Source organism: Haliotis cracherodii, unplaced genomic scaffold, assembly GCF_022045235.1.
Source record: "Haliotis cracherodii isolate W230 unplaced genomic scaffold, xgHalCrac1.p SCAF_9, whole genome shotgun sequence".
Lineage (NCBI taxonomy): Eukaryota > Metazoa > Mollusca > Gastropoda > Lepetellida > Haliotidae > Haliotis > Haliotis cracherodii.
In genome coordinates, this window is record NW_027266343.1 from 17,405,016 (window position 1) to 17,424,438 (window position 19,423).

At 39.4% G+C, this 19,423-nt stretch overlaps 1 protein-coding gene across 3 annotated transcripts in view; it reads right to left on the minus strand.

Annotated features, from left to right (window-relative positions):
* The window catches only part of LOC139453183 (uncharacterized), a 60,628-nt gene that overhangs the window by 21,084 nt on the left and 20,121 nt on the right, over nucleotides 1–19,423 (minus strand). For all 3 annotated transcript variants that reach the window (XM_071234813.1, XM_071234814.1, XM_071234815.1), the window contains exon 2: nucleotides 1,469–1,637. In XM_071234813.1, the coding sequence (XP_071090914.1) occupies nucleotides 1,469–1,618 (150 nt within the window). In that variant the 5' untranslated portion in view covers nucleotides 1,619–1,637. The remainder of the gene's footprint in view (nucleotides 1–1,468; nucleotides 1,638–19,423) is intronic.

Consider the following 19,423-nt stretch of genomic DNA (forward strand, 5'->3'; position numbering starts at 1 on the left):
GCGTTAAACAACAGAAAAAATCAAAAGAACTATATAAATCACTTGTATTATCTATGTGTTCATTGCTCGTTATTTAAGAGAGGAGCCTGATTTATGCTACTACTGCATACAGCAAGCTCCTCACAGCGATATCCCTTTCGCGGAGCTCTCTATGCTATCTCTGCCACAAGTCAAAGCTCCCTACTGTGATAGGTGGCCACAACTATGCTTGGAGTTGAACTCGCAACCGACGGACCATTATGTTTACAAACAAGTGACGACTGATGTGACACCGAATACCCTAACTTAATTATTTTCTTTGTCAATATGAGTTTGTATTTCATTTCAACTATCATGTAATTGGTATAGAAGAATGTAAAGGGGAATTTTGGTGATTTTACGATCGTTTTGCAATCTCGAACCAATCTGATAAAACAAACAAGAAATTCTGGGAAATATGGTCAGTTTTAAACCTTTTCAAAATTCACAATGATGGCATTCCCAAAGACATAAACAAAAGTATAAACATTACTGCATTTGGGTTTAGAGGGCAAATTTCAAGATGGCACTGGTGGCAGCAACGTTACCGAGAGTGTAACGAAGGTGTCACACGCTGGGAAGGAGCTTGCTACATACAGGTACAAGGGGAAATAACTCTACGTCCTAAAACAGTGGGCTTCACACATTGTACCCATGTAATATATTGCACCCATTGTACGTATATAATAATAATAATAATAATAATAATAATAATAATAATAATAATAATAATAATAATAGTTGTTATTATTATTAAAAATAAAATAATAATAATAATAATATTTGTATAGCACAAAATTCCACATCACCATATCTGGCAATTACAAATGCTAAAAGGTCATATAACGACACATACCGTATTCGACGTAATCAGCGCCCAGGGCACTCTCAAAATTAGGAATAGGGGGCTCTTATTAGAATATCATTTTGGTGAAAAAAAACAGAGTTGAAAGATAAATTTTATGGTTTAAGCTGACAACCTGAAATGTTTAAGTACGACAGATATATTTTTCCAGAATTAAATTGCCCATAATTAAGGGTGCATATAACACCTGAGTGTGTATCATACGCGAATAAATAAGTCTTGTGTACATTGATCAGTTGGAAGGGGTGCTAATTGGGATTGTTAACTTGCCAATATATTAACAAATATCGCCCTGGGCGCTTAATGGAGCGGGGCGCTTATCACGTCGAATACGGTAATCAGACGTTTAGGTTTGCAAAACAGTTCATAACTATTTCATGTTTATGTTATCATTCACCCAACAATACCTCATTACACCACTGTAATCAAGTACAGATTTTCTACACATCTCAGAAACAGCGGAAATGACACAATAAAGAAGTCCATTGAGCCACAACATCAAATCCCCATTCATCTAATGGTCCGGCACATTGCACTACTATTGCCTGCCTGGCCATACAGTAAACAGCTGAGGCTGTAGGTTACCTGAATGGCATGGTTGTCGATCTGAAAGAACTGCTGCACATCTCTGTAGAGGTCAAACTTCCGGTAGCGGGACCGGCATGGCGGCGGAGGCTGGTACTGCTGGCTACGGACGTCCAGCGGCTGGAAGCTGGGAGGAGCTTTGATCTGCATGATCCCTGCCTACTCACGGCTGAAACAAAAACACTCCGATTAGATGGTCATGCTTGAAAATTGGAGGAGATTGGTGAAAACAAAGTTGATGGACTCGTGGGTTGTATTGTGGGTACCAAGTGGGATGATGTAACTTGGGATGAGATTGAATTCGGCATTGGACTGTAGTATTGTTGAAGTGACATTACATTGGTGTCATCTTATAACACTGCCATCTCACCAGACAAACCTGTGGTTAATAGCACATGCATCACAGTCCATCTGTAATCTAACCAGAGTGCCATTGTTCAAAACAACCTTATCGCTACGATTGTCGTAAGTCTATGTTAAAGTTTGGGAGTTACAATCACCTTAGCGCTAAGATCGCTTTGTACAACAGCACCCAGGTCTGGTCCAGACAAACCCATGGTCAATGGCATAAGCATCACTGTCCATCTGTAATCTAACCAGGTCTGGACCAGACAAACCCGTGGACAACAATATTCCATGCTGTCAGGGTATGACAACACACAATCATCCAAATCATAAAAAGGAATCAGTTCTTTACAGAAGTGAAGTTGCCTAGGTACATTTCCAAACCCGATTCCAGCTCAGCTGCCATAACATTCAGATCACAAAATGCTCAAGTTAGTCCCCCTCAATAACTTCAGATGGACATTGCTCCACGAGTCACGAATTGCAAACACTTTCAATTCAATCATAAACAAGACAAATACTGTAGGACCACAACTCGTGAAGGGTAAAACCTGTTTATAGTCAGCAGATGGCAGTGGCAATGAACGATCACAACATCCAGGCTGTTATGTAGAAATCAAACATTTGTTACTCTGTATCAAGATACCGTTGAGTATGACCTTTTCAAAGCCATTCCACTTCACTGATCAAGACGATCAATACTAATTCCAATATCACTTCAAATGCACTTGCAGTTCAAGTTAAATCCAGCTGCTGACATGAGAAAGTTTGAAGGTCATTACTGATCATACTGACAACATTTTTCTTCAGACCAGCGTAACTCCATTCATTTTGGTAGCTTTGGATTCAAACTAATTATTCACAACAAACTACAGCCTTGATAATTCTGCAAACCCTTCTTATGTTGGAAACATCACAAAGTACATGAACAAAATCCAGGTGAGCTAAGAAGACATACAGACCTTCTCTCAGACTTGTCAGCAAATAATTTTTCATCAACACTCAAACACAGACACATATAACACGAGAAATTACTCTTCAAAACTTTGAAATTCCAGTAAGTCTAATCTGTATCAGACACCCATTTCGAAATAACACAACTGATCGTTCTCGCTTTCCATGGTATTGATTGAAACGCTGTATACATCATTATTACCAAAGCCGTTGCGCAAATATAAAGTACCAGGCAAAATTCCAAAGGTCAAAGAATATTAAAGCCTCAGTACCGTGGCTGGATAGGAAACCTTGGTTTTACCAGCTGCCGTTGAGATCGAACTCTGAGCAGCCCAGAAGTGTTTATCAAGAAATACTACCTGAACTGTGAGTAACAACCCTATTGGAAAACTTGTCAAAGTCTTATAACTTTCTCAAACTTAATCATGTACTCTGAAGCAACCACAGAGTTTAACAGGCTTTGTGAACACATATTACATTTTACACACATGTGCTTAAGTCAGTTTTGTAGCTGTCAATGTTATCGGGATGAAAGTCAATCATGTTCTATTTTTGTACATGATTGATGCAGTGATGCCATTTCAGACATGTTTTTCATTATCTTTTTTTCTGGCAATGATTGGTGGGTGTTACTTGATACCGTTGTCCTAACAACTACTTTCATATTTTAAGAAAATAGTCAGTTTGTGGAGCTCCTGACATGTTTTTGTAATACTGACAAGTACTAATATTCTGTCTTCCTTGAGTTCCCTTTAACACTGCTTCAAACATAAGTTCAGTCATATCACAGTGTGCCAGCTTGATGTGGGAGGAAAGCCTGAAGATATGTATGTCACGTTTACCACCAACAAACTTTGAAACCTAATCAGGACAAATCTGGAATTAGAACCCACAATCTTACGTTTCTGGGATGCCTAAGGGATACAACTCAGCACAGCTCATTGTTGCAGCTTATACAACTGGGCCACCAGTGCCCCTTAGGGCCTTGAAAAAGAACTTATCGAAAAACAAAAAACTCAAGTCAGATATCCTTCTCAGCAGCACAGCAATATGAGGCTTTATTGCCAAGGTAATAACATGCCTTTTGTTTGTTTGTTTGTTTGTTGTTTAACTCACTCAGCAATAATCCAGCTGTATGATGGTAGTTTGTAAATAATCGAGTCTGGACCAGACAATGCAGTGATTGACATTATGAGCATCGATCCACGCAATTGTGATAGATGACGTACATCAACCAAGTCAGCGAGCCTGACCACCCGATCCCATTAGTCGCCTCTTACGACAAGCATAGTTGCCTTTTAGAGCAAGCATGGGTTGCTGAAGACCTATTCTACCCTTGATCTTCACCGGACAGGTAAATAAACGAGATAAACTATAGCAGGATCCCACTTTGAAAAAACCCATAGCTTCAAATCTTAAAATTACTGGATTCCTCAAAATGCACTTCTTTGACATGAAGATGAGAAAAGGGTCTTCAAATAACCAACCAAAAGTGAAGGTGAAATATCCCATCTGTCACCTCCGAACATGACCAACAACAGGAAGCAGTGTATGGAGATGAGGGAAGCTAATCACTTCACACAATGACCGACAAAACTTCTGAAAGTCACTGCAAGCGGTAATTTGACATTTCCTGCGATTTCACCGATCATTAGCTGCAACCTTAACAAAATCTCCCTAGTTTTTTGCCTTGTTAGTTCAACATGAGTGCTGTTGCAGTAACACTGATGCTTTGTGCAACTAGAACATACTGTGATCTCCATTGAAGCTCATTGTGGAAGTATTTATAATACTCAGCTTTGCAAAATATATGTCTGTTTTAGCTAACTGAAATGTTATTTGTTTCCAGAAACATCCCTAACCAGCTACCAAAAAGTACACATATAAAACACATTATCGACTTCATGTCATGCTGCCGTGGTCTATCTGTAATGGTTTTCAGAAAAGTCTGGGATTTATGGGTACAAAGTACATGCCTTTCTGGTTTTAAACAATTGTTTATTTGCTCCATTTTTTTATTTTTTTTGCTCTACACATATTCCTGATACGTTGTTAGTTGTTCAGTTATATTTTTTATTCAAACCCTGAAATGCATGACATTTGGTGAAAAGTTTACCACAATGATGGGAGGGACAGAGAGGCAGTTCATCACAACACTAGCCTGGCAACCATGTGGCCTGAATAGGCCACTGCGATCGTTTACTGTTGAAGACTTTGTTCATCAAATTCCATATATAAGGGAAGTAACTGCATAGTAGTCAAAAACATAGCGTAAGATGAGGTGAGGTGAGGTGAGGTGAAATGGGGTTTAACGTCTCAGTCTAGATTATTGCACTTTTATAGCAACATGTATGCATGTGTGTAAGTAAGTGGCTGCTCAAACTAATGCTGATTCTATAATGCTACCCCACTGAGATATCATGCCGCAGTTTAACATGAATACCCCACTCAGACACAGTATACTGACTCCCAGCAGACCAGACCTTGTTTTAGCTCCTTAATGCTAAATTGTTTGATAGGCATTACTTAGAAGTTGACGGATGACAAGATAGACACAATTTTTTATGGATAACAACTTCTTTAATACTGTTAAAGGCGACTTTTCGGTATAGATCCTTATACCGTTGTCAAGCAGTCTTGCTTGACAACGGTATAAGGATCTATACCGAAACGTCGCCTTTTACAGTATTAAAGAAGTTGTTATCCATAAAAAATTGTGTCTATCTTGTCTCCTTAATGCTGAGTGCCAGACAGGGTAACATTCAGTACCATCTCTTAACATGTTTTGGTATGATGCGGCCAGGGATCGAACCCTGGACCTTGCGTTCTCTGGGCGGACGCTCAACCACTAGACCACAGGAGCGGTCCAGTAAAACAAGGAATGAATTAAAGCCAATATTGTTCAAATTGCATTAAACATGCTGTCTCATACATCAACATGATCATCAAATTAATACATTGTTTTTGTACTTGCTTATTGAGAATGATATTGGATAATAAATAAAATCAAACTGAAGTGTCTTTTCATATCAATCATAACAAAACTCGATAGAAGTAGATCATCCTGGCGAGCCTGGGAATTACTACACGTATCACCTGTGTCGATATATTTAATATCAAAAGACACGATCGAGGGTTATCCTGTGTTTAATGAGTGTGTGACATTCTTAATGCAGTCATCATCACAAAGGAGTCTTGAGTAACCAGATCATATTCTCTATGCATTACAGTAGCAATGAATGTCAAGCTCACCCACAAAATTTAGTAGAATTCAAACATATTTCCCACAAATCAGCAAACATGAAATCAATAACTCCCAAAGCGGGTCTTCTCAAGGTCAACCGACAATCATAAAGTGGTACAACAAACACCCTCATTGTTCTTCATCTCAAGTGTATCCCCTCACAAAACCCTCAATATTTGCACCTAAACCGTTGGCACCAGATTGGCACCCTTCAAGAACGTTTGTTTGAACTCGCAGAACCTGATACTGGTAGTGTATTCAGATGGAGGCCTGGTCTGTTGGCAGTGTACAAACAGGAGTTAGCAAGTTGCCTTCGCACGTGAATCATCCTCTTTTAGCAATCATGGCAATAGATCTAATTCGACCGTTTCAACATGTTCATCAATCGCCTAGTTATTTTTAGGTCTAATCTACCGAAACCATTTCATATTGCAAATATTTATAATGGATCACGAATAACAATCTCTTTGAAATTATTACTCAACTGGAAGTATTCATGCCTGATTTAAATCCTCCTCAAAGGACGTGATTAATTTTATTTTGGGCACAAGACACCACTGAATAAAGAAGAATTTTTGTGAAAACTAGCTGTCAGTTTAGAGTACAGTCATCACAAGCATCACAGTATCTAAACTAATCAAATCTGGACCAGACAAGCTATTACTTGTGTGAGCAACGCATCCACATCTTCCCAAGGCAAGGGAGTTAACCTACCTTAAAAGTCCCTTGCCAAACTAGGCAGGAATTTCTGGGCTTGATCGTAGCACCACCAGTGGCTATTACGAGTTATATCCCTTCTATGTCCCTCCTATTTACAATCAGATTCCACCTCTCATATCACTTGCATTTGCTTCAAACAAAATGGCGGAACCCAGTCAAGATGATCAAATGAGTGAGTGAGTGAGTGAGTGAGTGAGTGAGTGAGTGAGTGAGTGAGTGAGAGAGTAATTTAATGCCAAAAGTAATGGTTAATTATTTATAAGTGTCCATTATCCATAGTTGGGCGACGAGTGAAGCTTTCCTTCTTTCAGGAAGTGAGTGAGTTGGGTTGAACGCCGATTTTAACAGTATTCCAGTTATATCACAGCATGTCAAACATTACCCATGTGGGGAATCAAACCCAAGCCTTTGGCAGGGTGCACCATTAAGACCATAACTATCATGATAACCATCAAAAGTGAAAAACGAAATGTCAACAAAACATGCATTAAGACCTCATTGCTGCAAGACCTACCCCGGGAAGTCTTCACAATGTTTACCTTATGGCACTGATACCTGTCTAAACAAATCCTCCCTGTTCTCAGCAGCCCAAATCTTCCTCTTCATCTTCATCTTAAAAGGCTTATTCCTAGATTGTCTAACTGTAATCAACCCTTACTCATCAGCATGTCACAGCGACCTTGATTGAAAATGCTGATTCAGCAAAAATGCAAATTATCCAGCAGAATTCCGAAGTCTGCCGTGATTGTAAATTCCAATACAGTGCGAGTGACAACGGGGATCAATATCACAATAATGCATAATTGATGTAGAGGACAACCATTCCATCAACCCCTGAGGGGTGGTGATAAAGGTTTCAGAGGCGGACCAGTGTTTGATGACTTTGTGAAAGTGCTTGTGGGAATAGCCAGAGACAGGCCCCAAACTTTAATTTTTGACCAAGTAGCCATATGGCAACAAATACTTTTTTTCGGGTAGCCACTGGCAAAATCCAGAAGTCAAGCCAATACTGTAAGTAGCGCAAAATATTATCTCTTAAATTATCTTTTCAAAGCAACATAATCAAATTCCTATCATAATGTGTTCAAGTCATAGCAATAGTGTTGGAATCATTTTTAGTCATTGTACAATTGTTTTTTGCTGTGTGATGATGGAAAAGTACTTTGTCATGTTGTCAAGTAAAGCAGAAGATCCTGGCTTGGCTAGGGGACATAACTCCACGGAAAATTTCATCACCTTTTTACCCTGTGATACCATTGCTTCCTTGGAGGGAAAACAATCAGATTGTTTCATATTCACAGAAATCCAACTGTGATATTGCCAACTATTGCCACTCCTAGCCAGCATCTAAAAGTTAGCTAGGCTCAATGTCCTGGAGTGGATACAAAGCTCCAAGCACACTTCAACTCACAGATATATACAATAAAACTCTTTGACCCCAGAACTCACAAACCATCAAGCACGTCTACACAATACGCTATGTAGCATTGTCAGATAAGCTGCATATTTGCCTAAAATGCCCCCCAAAACTATTCATAACCCAATTACTTTCAATTAACTTGCATACAGAAACACATGCATTAAATGGAAAACTCAATTGTCTGAAAACAGCATACGTAAACACCCTATGAAGCTTTTTCAGCATGCGTACAAAGGCGCTGATTTCCAAAACACAATTACGAGCTAATTTACTTTTCAAGTCAAGCCTATATTTAGAACCGTTATATTACATCTTAAACAATATTTCATTTTATTTTTTTTTAAATCTCAAAATGCTTACTCATTTTGAGAAAAACCCAATAGAGTGATGAATAGATAAGTGAAAAACATATTGGTTACCCATTGAAAAATGTAATAACCCAATTAAAATAGAAACTCCGAGTAAAATTCAATTGCTCAAAAAGTTATCTGGAGTTACGAGGATATTTCCAAACAGCATCACAATACATACCTCCATTACCGATGCAATGTCTCCAAATATGTAAACCGCCCGCTAATCACAGTATCACCTACTTGACATTCCGACTTGCTTGTGTCATCACTAACAACCCTCCCTACAGTTATAGTCTAATGTACACTCATGTAATCGCATTTCTTCAGAGCCCTGACCAAGGGCTATTTCACTATCGACAACACGCGCAAGACTCATACATAAAATTTGATGAAACAATTGTTTGACACTGGCGATATAACAGGCAACCACATGTTAATTACGGTGGAAATTCACAAACACCTTTTCCCGATCATCACTGGCTACAAATCTGACGCAGACCACCAAAATTGGCGGGGACTCGTTAATTTCGAAAGCCTTGTTCATTTCCTGTGGACATGAAAATTGGGGGTTATTGTTTAATCAATAGGGGAGCGATCTGTCTTCGAGATTAATTCTGACACGTTATGTCAGTTTATGACAAGATCAGGAGACTGTGAGATTCAATATTCACAACTAGGTTTGACATTGGCCCCAGTAGTCTAATACACCATCAACACTCTGCATCGTAACACTTTCTTTTTCTTGTTCACAGTTCTGACAAGGCTTTGAAGGGATGCAACTTAACCTTAATATTGAATGGCCCTACTAGCGACAAAATATCAGGATACCACTAATAAGAGTTAATTCACCAAGCTCAATTTAACTTTAGACAACTGTTTTTATGGTTTGTTTTTTTGTTTAACGCTGCACTCAGCAATATTCCAGCTGTATGATGGCAGTCTGTAAATAATCGAGTCTGGACCACACATTCCAGTGATTGACATCATGAGCATCGATCTACGCAATTGGGATACGATGACATGCATCAACCAAGTCAGCAAGCCTGACCACCCGATCCTGTTAGTTGCCTCTTACGACAAGCATAATCACTTTTTACGGCAAGCATGGGTTTCTGAAGACCTATTCTACCCCGGATCTTCATGGGTCCATTAAACAACTGACTCAGGCTGACAGACTAATGCCAGTTTGCATATCGTGGAGTGACATTAATTCATTATCAGCATTAACATAAATAATCTTATCTTTTCCAAACCATATTTAAATCATAGATGTTTTTAATTTTGATAAAAAAATTCAAACAATTTCATAATGAATACAAATATATATTTTTTATCACTTATTTTCAATTGCCAAACAACCCTTCATCAGGGTTGGTTGATTCATATTTCACAAAAAAAATTATTTCAATTTTAAAAACAAACAGAACCTGTCTTATTTCAATTTGCAAAACTCAAGAGCAGACTCCATAAAACAAGAAATACATTGGCTAGGCCCCTGGTTTGAAAAAATATTTGACGAATACAAAACATGTGTATACTTACACAGTGTTCCTGCTGGCTTTTGAAACTGCCAGTCCTTGTGGCCTGGCAACTCTAAAAATTACCAGTCCCCCATAATTATTGCCAGTCCCAATTTTCAACAAATATAAAAACATATCAAAATTATTTGGTTATAATCCTTTCAACTTCATGTTCAGTGCAAAGATGTCATCTCTGAAGTAACTTAGTTAGATCTCTATGTCATTCACACAAACTACAGCCACAATTTTCTCTTTGTTTTTTTAATATTTTGAGACGAAGTCGCTACAAATGGATATTTAACCTAGAAATAGACAAGGGGAAACCTTGATGGTAACAGACAAAGCTGACTTGGTTCGAAAAATGTACTTATATGAATATCACCGTTGTTTTGTTCAACAACAAAGATTTATAAGGTACTTTATTTGCTGGTCCATGAATAACCGGTCCAAGCCTAATTTTACCGGTAAAAAACTGGTAAATACCGGTAAACGGGAACACTGTTACATACTTTCTATTCATAATACCAGCCTATGAAACAGGCTACATAAATACGTAGCAATTCGATACTGTCTTCAATTCAATGCCTCTGCACAAGGCCTTCTGAGAAGGCAAATCACAACACTAATTTCAACAAATAGTATCTCATTCAGATGGCAATGAAATGTCAACCTATATCATGTATATGAAACCCGAAACCTTCTGGCTTTGTGCGTGGGTCGTGTCTCACAATGTCCATATTAGCCTCTCCACAGGCCACTATCTATACAAGGATTGGCTCCACAACTTTCAGCTTGGGCCACATTCAAGAGGGTAAACATGGTGTCCAGTAGAGTGAGTGAGTGAGTTGGGTTTAATGCCGCTTTTAACAGTATTCATGTTATATCACGGTGTGTCAGCTCGATGTGGGAGGAAAGCCCGAAGTGATGCAGGTCTCAGACGTTTACCACTTCGGTGAAACCCACGAGCACGGGTATGGTGCTGACACACCTAGAAACATAATTGGGGCAAACCGGGATTCAAACCCACAATCATAGGTTTCTGGTGTGCCCAAGGGACGCAACTCTGCTCAGCAAATTGCGGCGCCTTAGACGACTGGGCCACCCGTGCCCCCGTGTCCAGTAGAGTGCAAGTGGGGCATCGTAGTGTCAGGTGCATGGTTGACCATAGCCGCCATAATTTAATACACAGCTTTAAATCAGAGGTGTGTTAGATCCTGGTGAGCGAGTGAGTGGATATAGGTGTGCTCACATGCGCTGTAAATCACGCCCCACTGCCTGACCTAATATTGACAAGAATAGTAACCTGGTAGCACACATGCACAAGTCTCATGCACCATGTGACAGAATTTTCCATCTGCGAGGTCTATGTCAAAATGGCTGTAATTGGACTGTTTGAGATAACTTTCGGCTGTATCACAGCAACCCATACATAATCCATTTGGGAGGATACAGGTAAACCATGGAGTGAGTGAGTGTAGGGGGTGAGTGAGTGTAGGGGGTGAGTGAGTGAGTGAGTGTAGGGGGTGAGTGAGTGTAGGGGGTGAGTGAGTGAGTGAGTGTAGGGGGTGAGTGAGTGAGTGAGAGTGGATTTAATGAGTGAGTGAGTGAATGAGTGTAGGGGGTGAGTGAGTGAGTGAGTGAGTGTAGGGGGTGAGCGAGTGAGTGAGTAGGGGGTGAGTGAGTGAGTGAGTGAGTGAGTGAGTGAGTGAGTGAGTGAGTGTAGGGGGTGAGTGAGTGAGTGAGTGAGTGTAGGGGGTGAGTGAGTGAGTGAGTGTAGGGGGTGAGGGAGTGAGTGAGTGTAGGGGGTGAGGGAGTGAGTGAGTGTAGGGGGTGAGGGAGTGAGTGAGTGAGAGTGAGTGAGTGAGTGAGTGAGCATGGAGTGAATAAGTGAAAGTGATTGAGTGCAGGGGTGAGTGAGTGAGTGAGAGTGGATTTAATGAGTGAGTGAGTCAGAGTGGATTTAATGAGTGAATGAGTGGGTGTAGGGGGTGAGTGAGTGAGTGAGTGAGTGAGTGAGTGAGCGTGGAGTGAATAAGTGAAAGTGAATGAGTGCAGGGGTGAGTGAGTGAGTCAGAGTGGATTTAATGAGTGAATGAGTCAGAGTGGATTTAATGAGTGAATGAGTGGGTGTAGGGGGTGAGTGAGTGAGTCAGAGTGGATTTAATGAGTGAATGAGTCAGAGTGGATTTAATGAGTGAGTGAGTGAATGAGTGTAGGGGTGGGTGAGTGAGTAGGGGTGAGTGAGTAGGGGTGAGTGGGTGAGTGAGTGAGTGAGTGAGTGAGTGGGTGTAGGGGTTAGGGGGTGAGTGAGTGAGTCAGTGAGTAGGGATGGGTCGATAGATGGTTGAGTGAAACAGATAGTAGATAGGTGAACAACAGTGAAAAGGGTTAACTCTTTCACTTAGCAGAGTACTGGGAGCATTTCTTTCTCTAGAATACCTCATATGTGCTTCACAAAAAAACCACCTGCTGATCATGAAGCAACATGTGTCCTACTTCCACACTTTGTCCGGGAACTTACAACTACATTCCTTTGACCTTCAGGCAATAAAACACAATCCCTTTGACAGATTCAATATAACATAGGAGTGACAATATCACGACATTCAGGTCCAGTATAACATAGGTGTGACAACATCATATGTCGTACCCATACAATAAACATCAACATACTTCCACAAACATGGTCATGACAATTTGCTAATAAAATAAATCTATTTTGTTGAGAGATGGCGTACAAAGAAATATATTTTCTCAACTGTGTACGAGAAAGGTAATCTTAGAAGTCAATATTCATGGCACCAAACTGATAGCATGTAAAAACATGTCTGTGAGGCTGATCTTTTCCTAGTTCTTTGATCATACATTCACTTGGATGCCGTTCCACAAAACAATCGTAGAGTTAAGACGATCATAAGTGCCATACAATGACACAGACATACGATAGTTGTAGCCCCAAGATTGCCTAGTGGAATGGGGCCTTGGTCTGATACATTTTAACAGTAAATGTATGATCATTTCCTGTTAACTGCATCCACACAATCAGTACTCCCTACTGCAAATGTAAAGCTAATTTGTAACTGTTGGCAACAGGAAAAACTATGAAGAGTGTGGATCGTTGTTCATAACATCAATCACTGGTTTGCCTGGTCAAGACTTCATTACTTGCAGGTCGCCACTATAAAGCTGGAGTAATGCTGAGTGATGCATTAAACAACAAATAAACAAACCATGTCATCAACTGGTACAAGGCAGAATTTGTACCCTTTGGCCAAGTGACTCACACAAGGACGGAAATACCGTAGAGGATATTTGTCACACGAAATCCAAAACACAAATAGTTTCCTGTAGATTGATTTAGAGGTTTCACAACCTTCAATCCGAGGAAAGAAATTACCTCCCAATCAAATGGTCGCATATTTTTTTAAAGCTGCAAAATAAAAGCCTTTGTTTGAGGACATCTATGTTTTCCATAATAGACAACTGAAAAAATGTTTTTTTGCCAACTTCATTTTTTCACATAAATATACACAAGAGCAACTTTCTTCAAAAAGGGTGCATGAGGTAACTGCCACTTGCGAGTCACTTAGCTCAAAAAACATATCAAGGTGCCCCATACTAAAATTCCAACATACAATGAAATTCTTTTTTTTTTAAAATCCTTTAAAAGGATCATTTGTGACTAATCTTTATATTCCAAACCATTATATCTTGCTCCTATGAAGAAGAAGCTTGATGATATCATGTCTGTCTTTAGAAAATAAGCAATATTGTTTTTGACCAAAAAAAGGAAAAGAAAACAAGCTATAACTATAAAATGAACATTCTTGTCAAAAGACATGGCATTTGATTGCAATCCCTGACTGGCTAAATGAAACTGTTGACTGATAAATGATTGTCAAATTTCAAATGTGTAAATGTACAACATTCCAAATCATAGTTTTTTACACAACAGTTGGGAATACACACACACACACACACACATTTCTAGCATTCTTCGCTGCTGTGTGCTTTGTCTTGATCTATTTCCCCAGCACGAAGTATACAGCACATTCCGGGCCATAACACTGAAATGTATGCAACATCTTTCGGCTGCTCAGCAGTTTCGTCTTGTCAATTTCAATGTATGTTTACACTATTACCATGGTTACGGGTTGACTAATGGCAAGGGAAGATCCAGATCTGCCAGATAGTCCTGTTTTGTTGCTTATTCTTTTCATATCTGCTTTGCATCAAACGGCTCACTGAAAAGATGTTTCTTGAATGCTGTGTCAAATTTCAGACTAAAGGTTGCACTGAGCTCATTTTTTAACTCAACCTTGAAAGACACCTGTATCTTTATTGAAAACATCGGGCCCCGTTCCACAAAGCAATCGTAGCACTAAGGTGATCGTAACTCCCATACTTTAACACTGACTTAAGACTGTCATAGGTTACGATCGCTTTGTGGAACAGGGCTCAGGAAAATATATTCTTCTACTTTAAGTTTCACATTCCCAAGCCAGTAAACGCTACATAGTTTACAAGACGCCTATCATAATACGTAACGCATGGAGATGCAAGCTGTCGAAACCAGTCAATTTGTTGCAACATAAAAGAGCCCTTGTGGATTTCATGTTCACAAATACCTACACCAGATAATGATGTTAAGAAACATTCCAGCTTCATCATGGCTTAATAATCATGGTAATAATCTAAGCTTTGAGTACGATCTTTGGACAAGAATTCACGTCAACTGATACCATCTGTGGAGCAGGAACTGAAATGGTTGGGATCAAAGGTCAGTTAACAGTAAACATGGTGGGCATCAAGGTATTATACAGGTATGTTGAGGGGACTTACACATCAGATGTTGAGCACTCTGGCAACCTTTCACTACCCCCTCCCACCCACATTCCACGACCATAACTTCATATTTCCCTCTTCCAGCCATTTCCATCAATACTTTCATCATGTCCGTGACCATGTTTCTGTATATAACATGTACACTAGACAGACAAACTCGAAATGAGATCAGACGGCCACAATGGCAGTCAAGTATATCTATATGGATGTCAACTCGAAAGGAGATCAGACGGCCACAATGGCAGTCAAGTATATCTATATAGATGTCAACTTGAAATGAGATCAGACGGCCACAATGGCAGTCAAGTATATCTATATAGATGTCAACTTGAAATGAGATCAGACGGTCACAATGGCAGTCAAGTATATCTATATAGATGTCAACTTGAAATGAGATCAGACGACCACAATGGCAGTCAAGTATATCTATATAGATGTCAACTTGAAATGAGATCAGACGGCCACAATGGCAGTCAAGTATATCTATATAGATGTCAACTTGAAATGAGATCAGACGGCCACAATGGCAGTCAAGTATATCTATATGGATGTCAACTCGAAAGGAGATCAGACGGCCACAATGGCTGCAACAATCTGCTATGAAGGCCACAAATGCATTATGAAGGTCATAAATGCACTATGAAGGTCACAAATTTGTAAAGGTCAAGGTCTGTTATGAAGACAACACTTAATTCAAAACCCAGACAAAATGTTAAGCAATTGCAATCAACCAATCTGCACTGAACTTGAATCTCTCGACATCACAGATCAATAATCAGACCATGAGAACATTTTCCACATTCAGAAATATATCTTTCATGTACATGTCATGCTTGTCAATCACATGTGCAACATACATCTGTTCTCCCTGACCTGCTGGCATCACTCCAGACCTTCACATGGTCCCTGGCTGTGTGGGGCTGTGGTCACCTAGAACTGCCCATGAATCATGCTGTTCTCAGTAACCTCTCAGACTCTCTGGACAGATTCAATGGAACTCCCAGCTATCCAAGTATCTTAGAAATACAACTACAGGGCAATTTGGCTTAGTTTACCTTCACATTTCAGACAGAATATTATATGAAGGTAATTAATTATACATAAACATGATAAGAAATATACAAATACTTCACTATAGTGTTAATAATTGTTCAATAAAATTGAATTATTTGAACCATTAAATAAAATTTTTGGTGCAATTATCACTTTCATGTTACAGGTCGTAATCATTATGATCATGAATACTATTTTTAAATAACAAAAATAATTATACAATATTATATACAAGAGTTAACAATAATACAACAATTTGTCTGGTAAATTAACTTGTAAAGTTCTTCTTCTTTGACTTACACGGACACAACCAACATATTTCAGAGATATTTCACCTGGATCAATAAGCAAGTTAACACCAATTGCCTACAGTCTTCAAGAGCTGAGATATAAACACCTTCATGTTGAAATGAGTCGTAACCAACCCAGACATCCTCGGTGTCTCAAGTTACAAGTTTACAGGTTCCTCAAATCAGCCCACACTCCCTCAGCCAAATTTGGATGTTTCTATGGAATAACAAGAGCCAGGAACGGTTTCCATCACTACACATATACTAACAATGTCTGCGAGAGATTCCCCAGCGAAGCGGAATAGATGCCTGGTGTTGCGTTATGTGAAACGTAGGAATTTCTTGAAGTCGGGTTAAATCATGTGTTTATCCTACAAGATCTAAGTTTAAGTTTCTGGTTGAAAATGCAAGACAGGAATCTTGTAAAGGTTTTTATTGTTGTCATCAGAATAACCATGCACCTGAAGAAGCAAAATGATTGGAGGGGGGCACAGTGTTTTACTTTGTAAAGATTAACATTGTCATTGAGTGTAGTATAATGAGTGATATGCATATGATATGGGACAACACAGCTGATATATATATACCAGCATGGGAGTCTAATTGCGAGAGATAGGTTTTAAATTATGAAAGTTATTAGTTTGGTTAATCAACAAGCACAAGAGCAGGGATTTACTGGAATGAAATCCTGCATCCTCTTCGCATGAACTGAGTGAGTCCACAGGGATGCAAAAAATGTGAATGTTTAGGAATGAATGCTGCTGTTTCATAATTTCATAATAACTTTCACTTGTAGATTTGATTCACTTGGGGAACTCCATATCTATTTTTAGCTAACAGCCTCTGAGTATGAGCACAGCAATAGTTGTACCACTATCACAAAAAACAGTAATGCAATAGTGATTTTAACTATTGTAATAGAACAAAACACTACCATTAGTCAGCCCTACTGCTGACAAAACGATAGAAATTTGATCGAATCTGACAATCATATGGCATGTCAGGTTGCTGCGGGAAGATCGCCCAAAGTGATGCAGGTCTAGATGTTTACCACTTTGGTGAAACCAATGAGAGTTGGTATGATGCTAACAAACCTAGAAACATAATTCGGGATTCGAACCAATGATCATTTGATTCTTGCATGACAAATGGATGCAGCTCTGCACATCAAATTGCAGCAGGGTAGATGACAGGGCTACATGTGCCCCCTTGTTTTCTAAACAACTGAAGGGTCAAATTCATAAAATGAGAAATATCCAACCAAGTGAATCACATGCCCAACAGCCTCAACATCTGAGAATAAACAGTCTCAGCAGAGTGTAGCTCTCGGGATGCAACTCTGCATAGGGAATTGCAGCACCACAATCAAGGGATTTGAACCAACAACCAAATGTCCCTGTCAACACAGCGGAGACAACTGTGTACAGCAAGACTCGGTGCCTGAGATCACTTTGCCAAATCCACCCCCTATTAAACTGAAAAGCTATCCAGTGTGTCTTCCGGGATCAAATATATCAAAGCAAGTTGACCTTTTCACTGTCTTATCGAGTCTTGATATATTTGAGCTTGGAAGACACGAGGATGAGATTCTATTGATCATCCATAATTATTCTTCATCATTTTCAGTTTGCAAACAGTAGTAACCAGTGTCTTCAGTGCAAATAGTACAGCTAACCTTTCGGTGGCAAAGTGAATAGTGATGTCATTTGATTGTGACATCATGGTAATCAATTCTCAAGCAGATATCCCTTCGTTCTCACCAAGTATATCTCCTGCAGAAACCAGTTTTGGATGATAAATGAGGGATGAGCATTGCTACTGCTGATGAAGCAGGTAACTGACTAAAGAGTTTGTGGATACACTGCCCATCACTGTTCTGTGTGACAAACGACTGGTCTGGGTCGGACATTGATTGGACCAAATGGGCATTTATGTCAGCAGTATGACAGATACAACCCTCGTCTATCAGACAGCTTGTTGCTGGAGGTAAAGTGTCTTTGGTAGGAAGGAAGGAAGGATGGATGGGATGGGATGGGAGGATGTATGATTTGGGAAAGATGTCAGATGCCAATTTGGATATGCCTTCAGTACACATCTGAATCAATGCTTCTAGATTAAAGACACATGCACAATCAATAAGTAAATGATTTGCTTCAAAGTGTAGTCAAGCAGAAATTCATGTAAGGATCAAATGCAAGATCACAAAACTGCTAGATTCTACATGTCAGCGACGTCATCTGCTAACTCATTTATTGGAAAAATCATTGCACGAAACATTTACTCCAAAACTGAATTAATCATTACAAAAATATTTCCCTTGATATAATTTTCAAGATTTCCCCAAATTACTTCGCCTTTTTATGCAAGTTTTTCCCAAATTCCTACATTTTAAAGAGGGAACATTATCCGATTAAGCAGCAGTCCGTGGAAGGTGGAATCAAGCTTTCAAAAAGCTCATTTGCAACCGAATATATCGACCAATTCTATATTATTTGATTATCGTAATTACATTTAATCAATGTCTCAATTTCCCCTAAAGCATGAAATAAAACATCTAGAACTACACAGAAAATGGGCACGAGACAGAAGCGCCAATAGTTGCATTAAAGTTCTTCCAATACAGACCAAGGAAAATAAACCTATCCCTCTGGATTAAGGTTAAACATCATCAAAGCAGACGTGAAATCGCAGCAAATGTACAACACAAACCCTGCAAGTTAAAACAACAGCCCCAACATCCTATCACTCCTACTATGGCTCCAAGCCAACCACACTCCCGCCATTTATTGCTTAACTAAAGATCATACTGCAGAAGCCAAATGCCCCATGCAGACAATATCAAGACGGACTCCTCCTCAGGTGCAACATTAATGAACTCCAACATCTTCATTACATCGGCGACGACTACATGCACACAGGATGTACATGATTGCTCTGGTGGCAGATGTGGTAGTTATCTCCCCTGGGCACATCAAGATGGCACGGGTTAAGCTGCTGGGCCTATGGGGTTCAGATAGAAATTGATGTTTTCTAATTTGTTTCCCTTTCTTCAAAGTTGTACAAGTGATTTCTCTTGAGACCATTTTCATGCTCTTTCGTTTTATACGGTAATGAGAAATTGTTTTTGATCTCCAAAAGAAGCATATTCCTGTTTTGTGGCCGTGCCGAGGTAAGTTTCTTACATACAGTGAAAGGCTCTGTAACACATTAC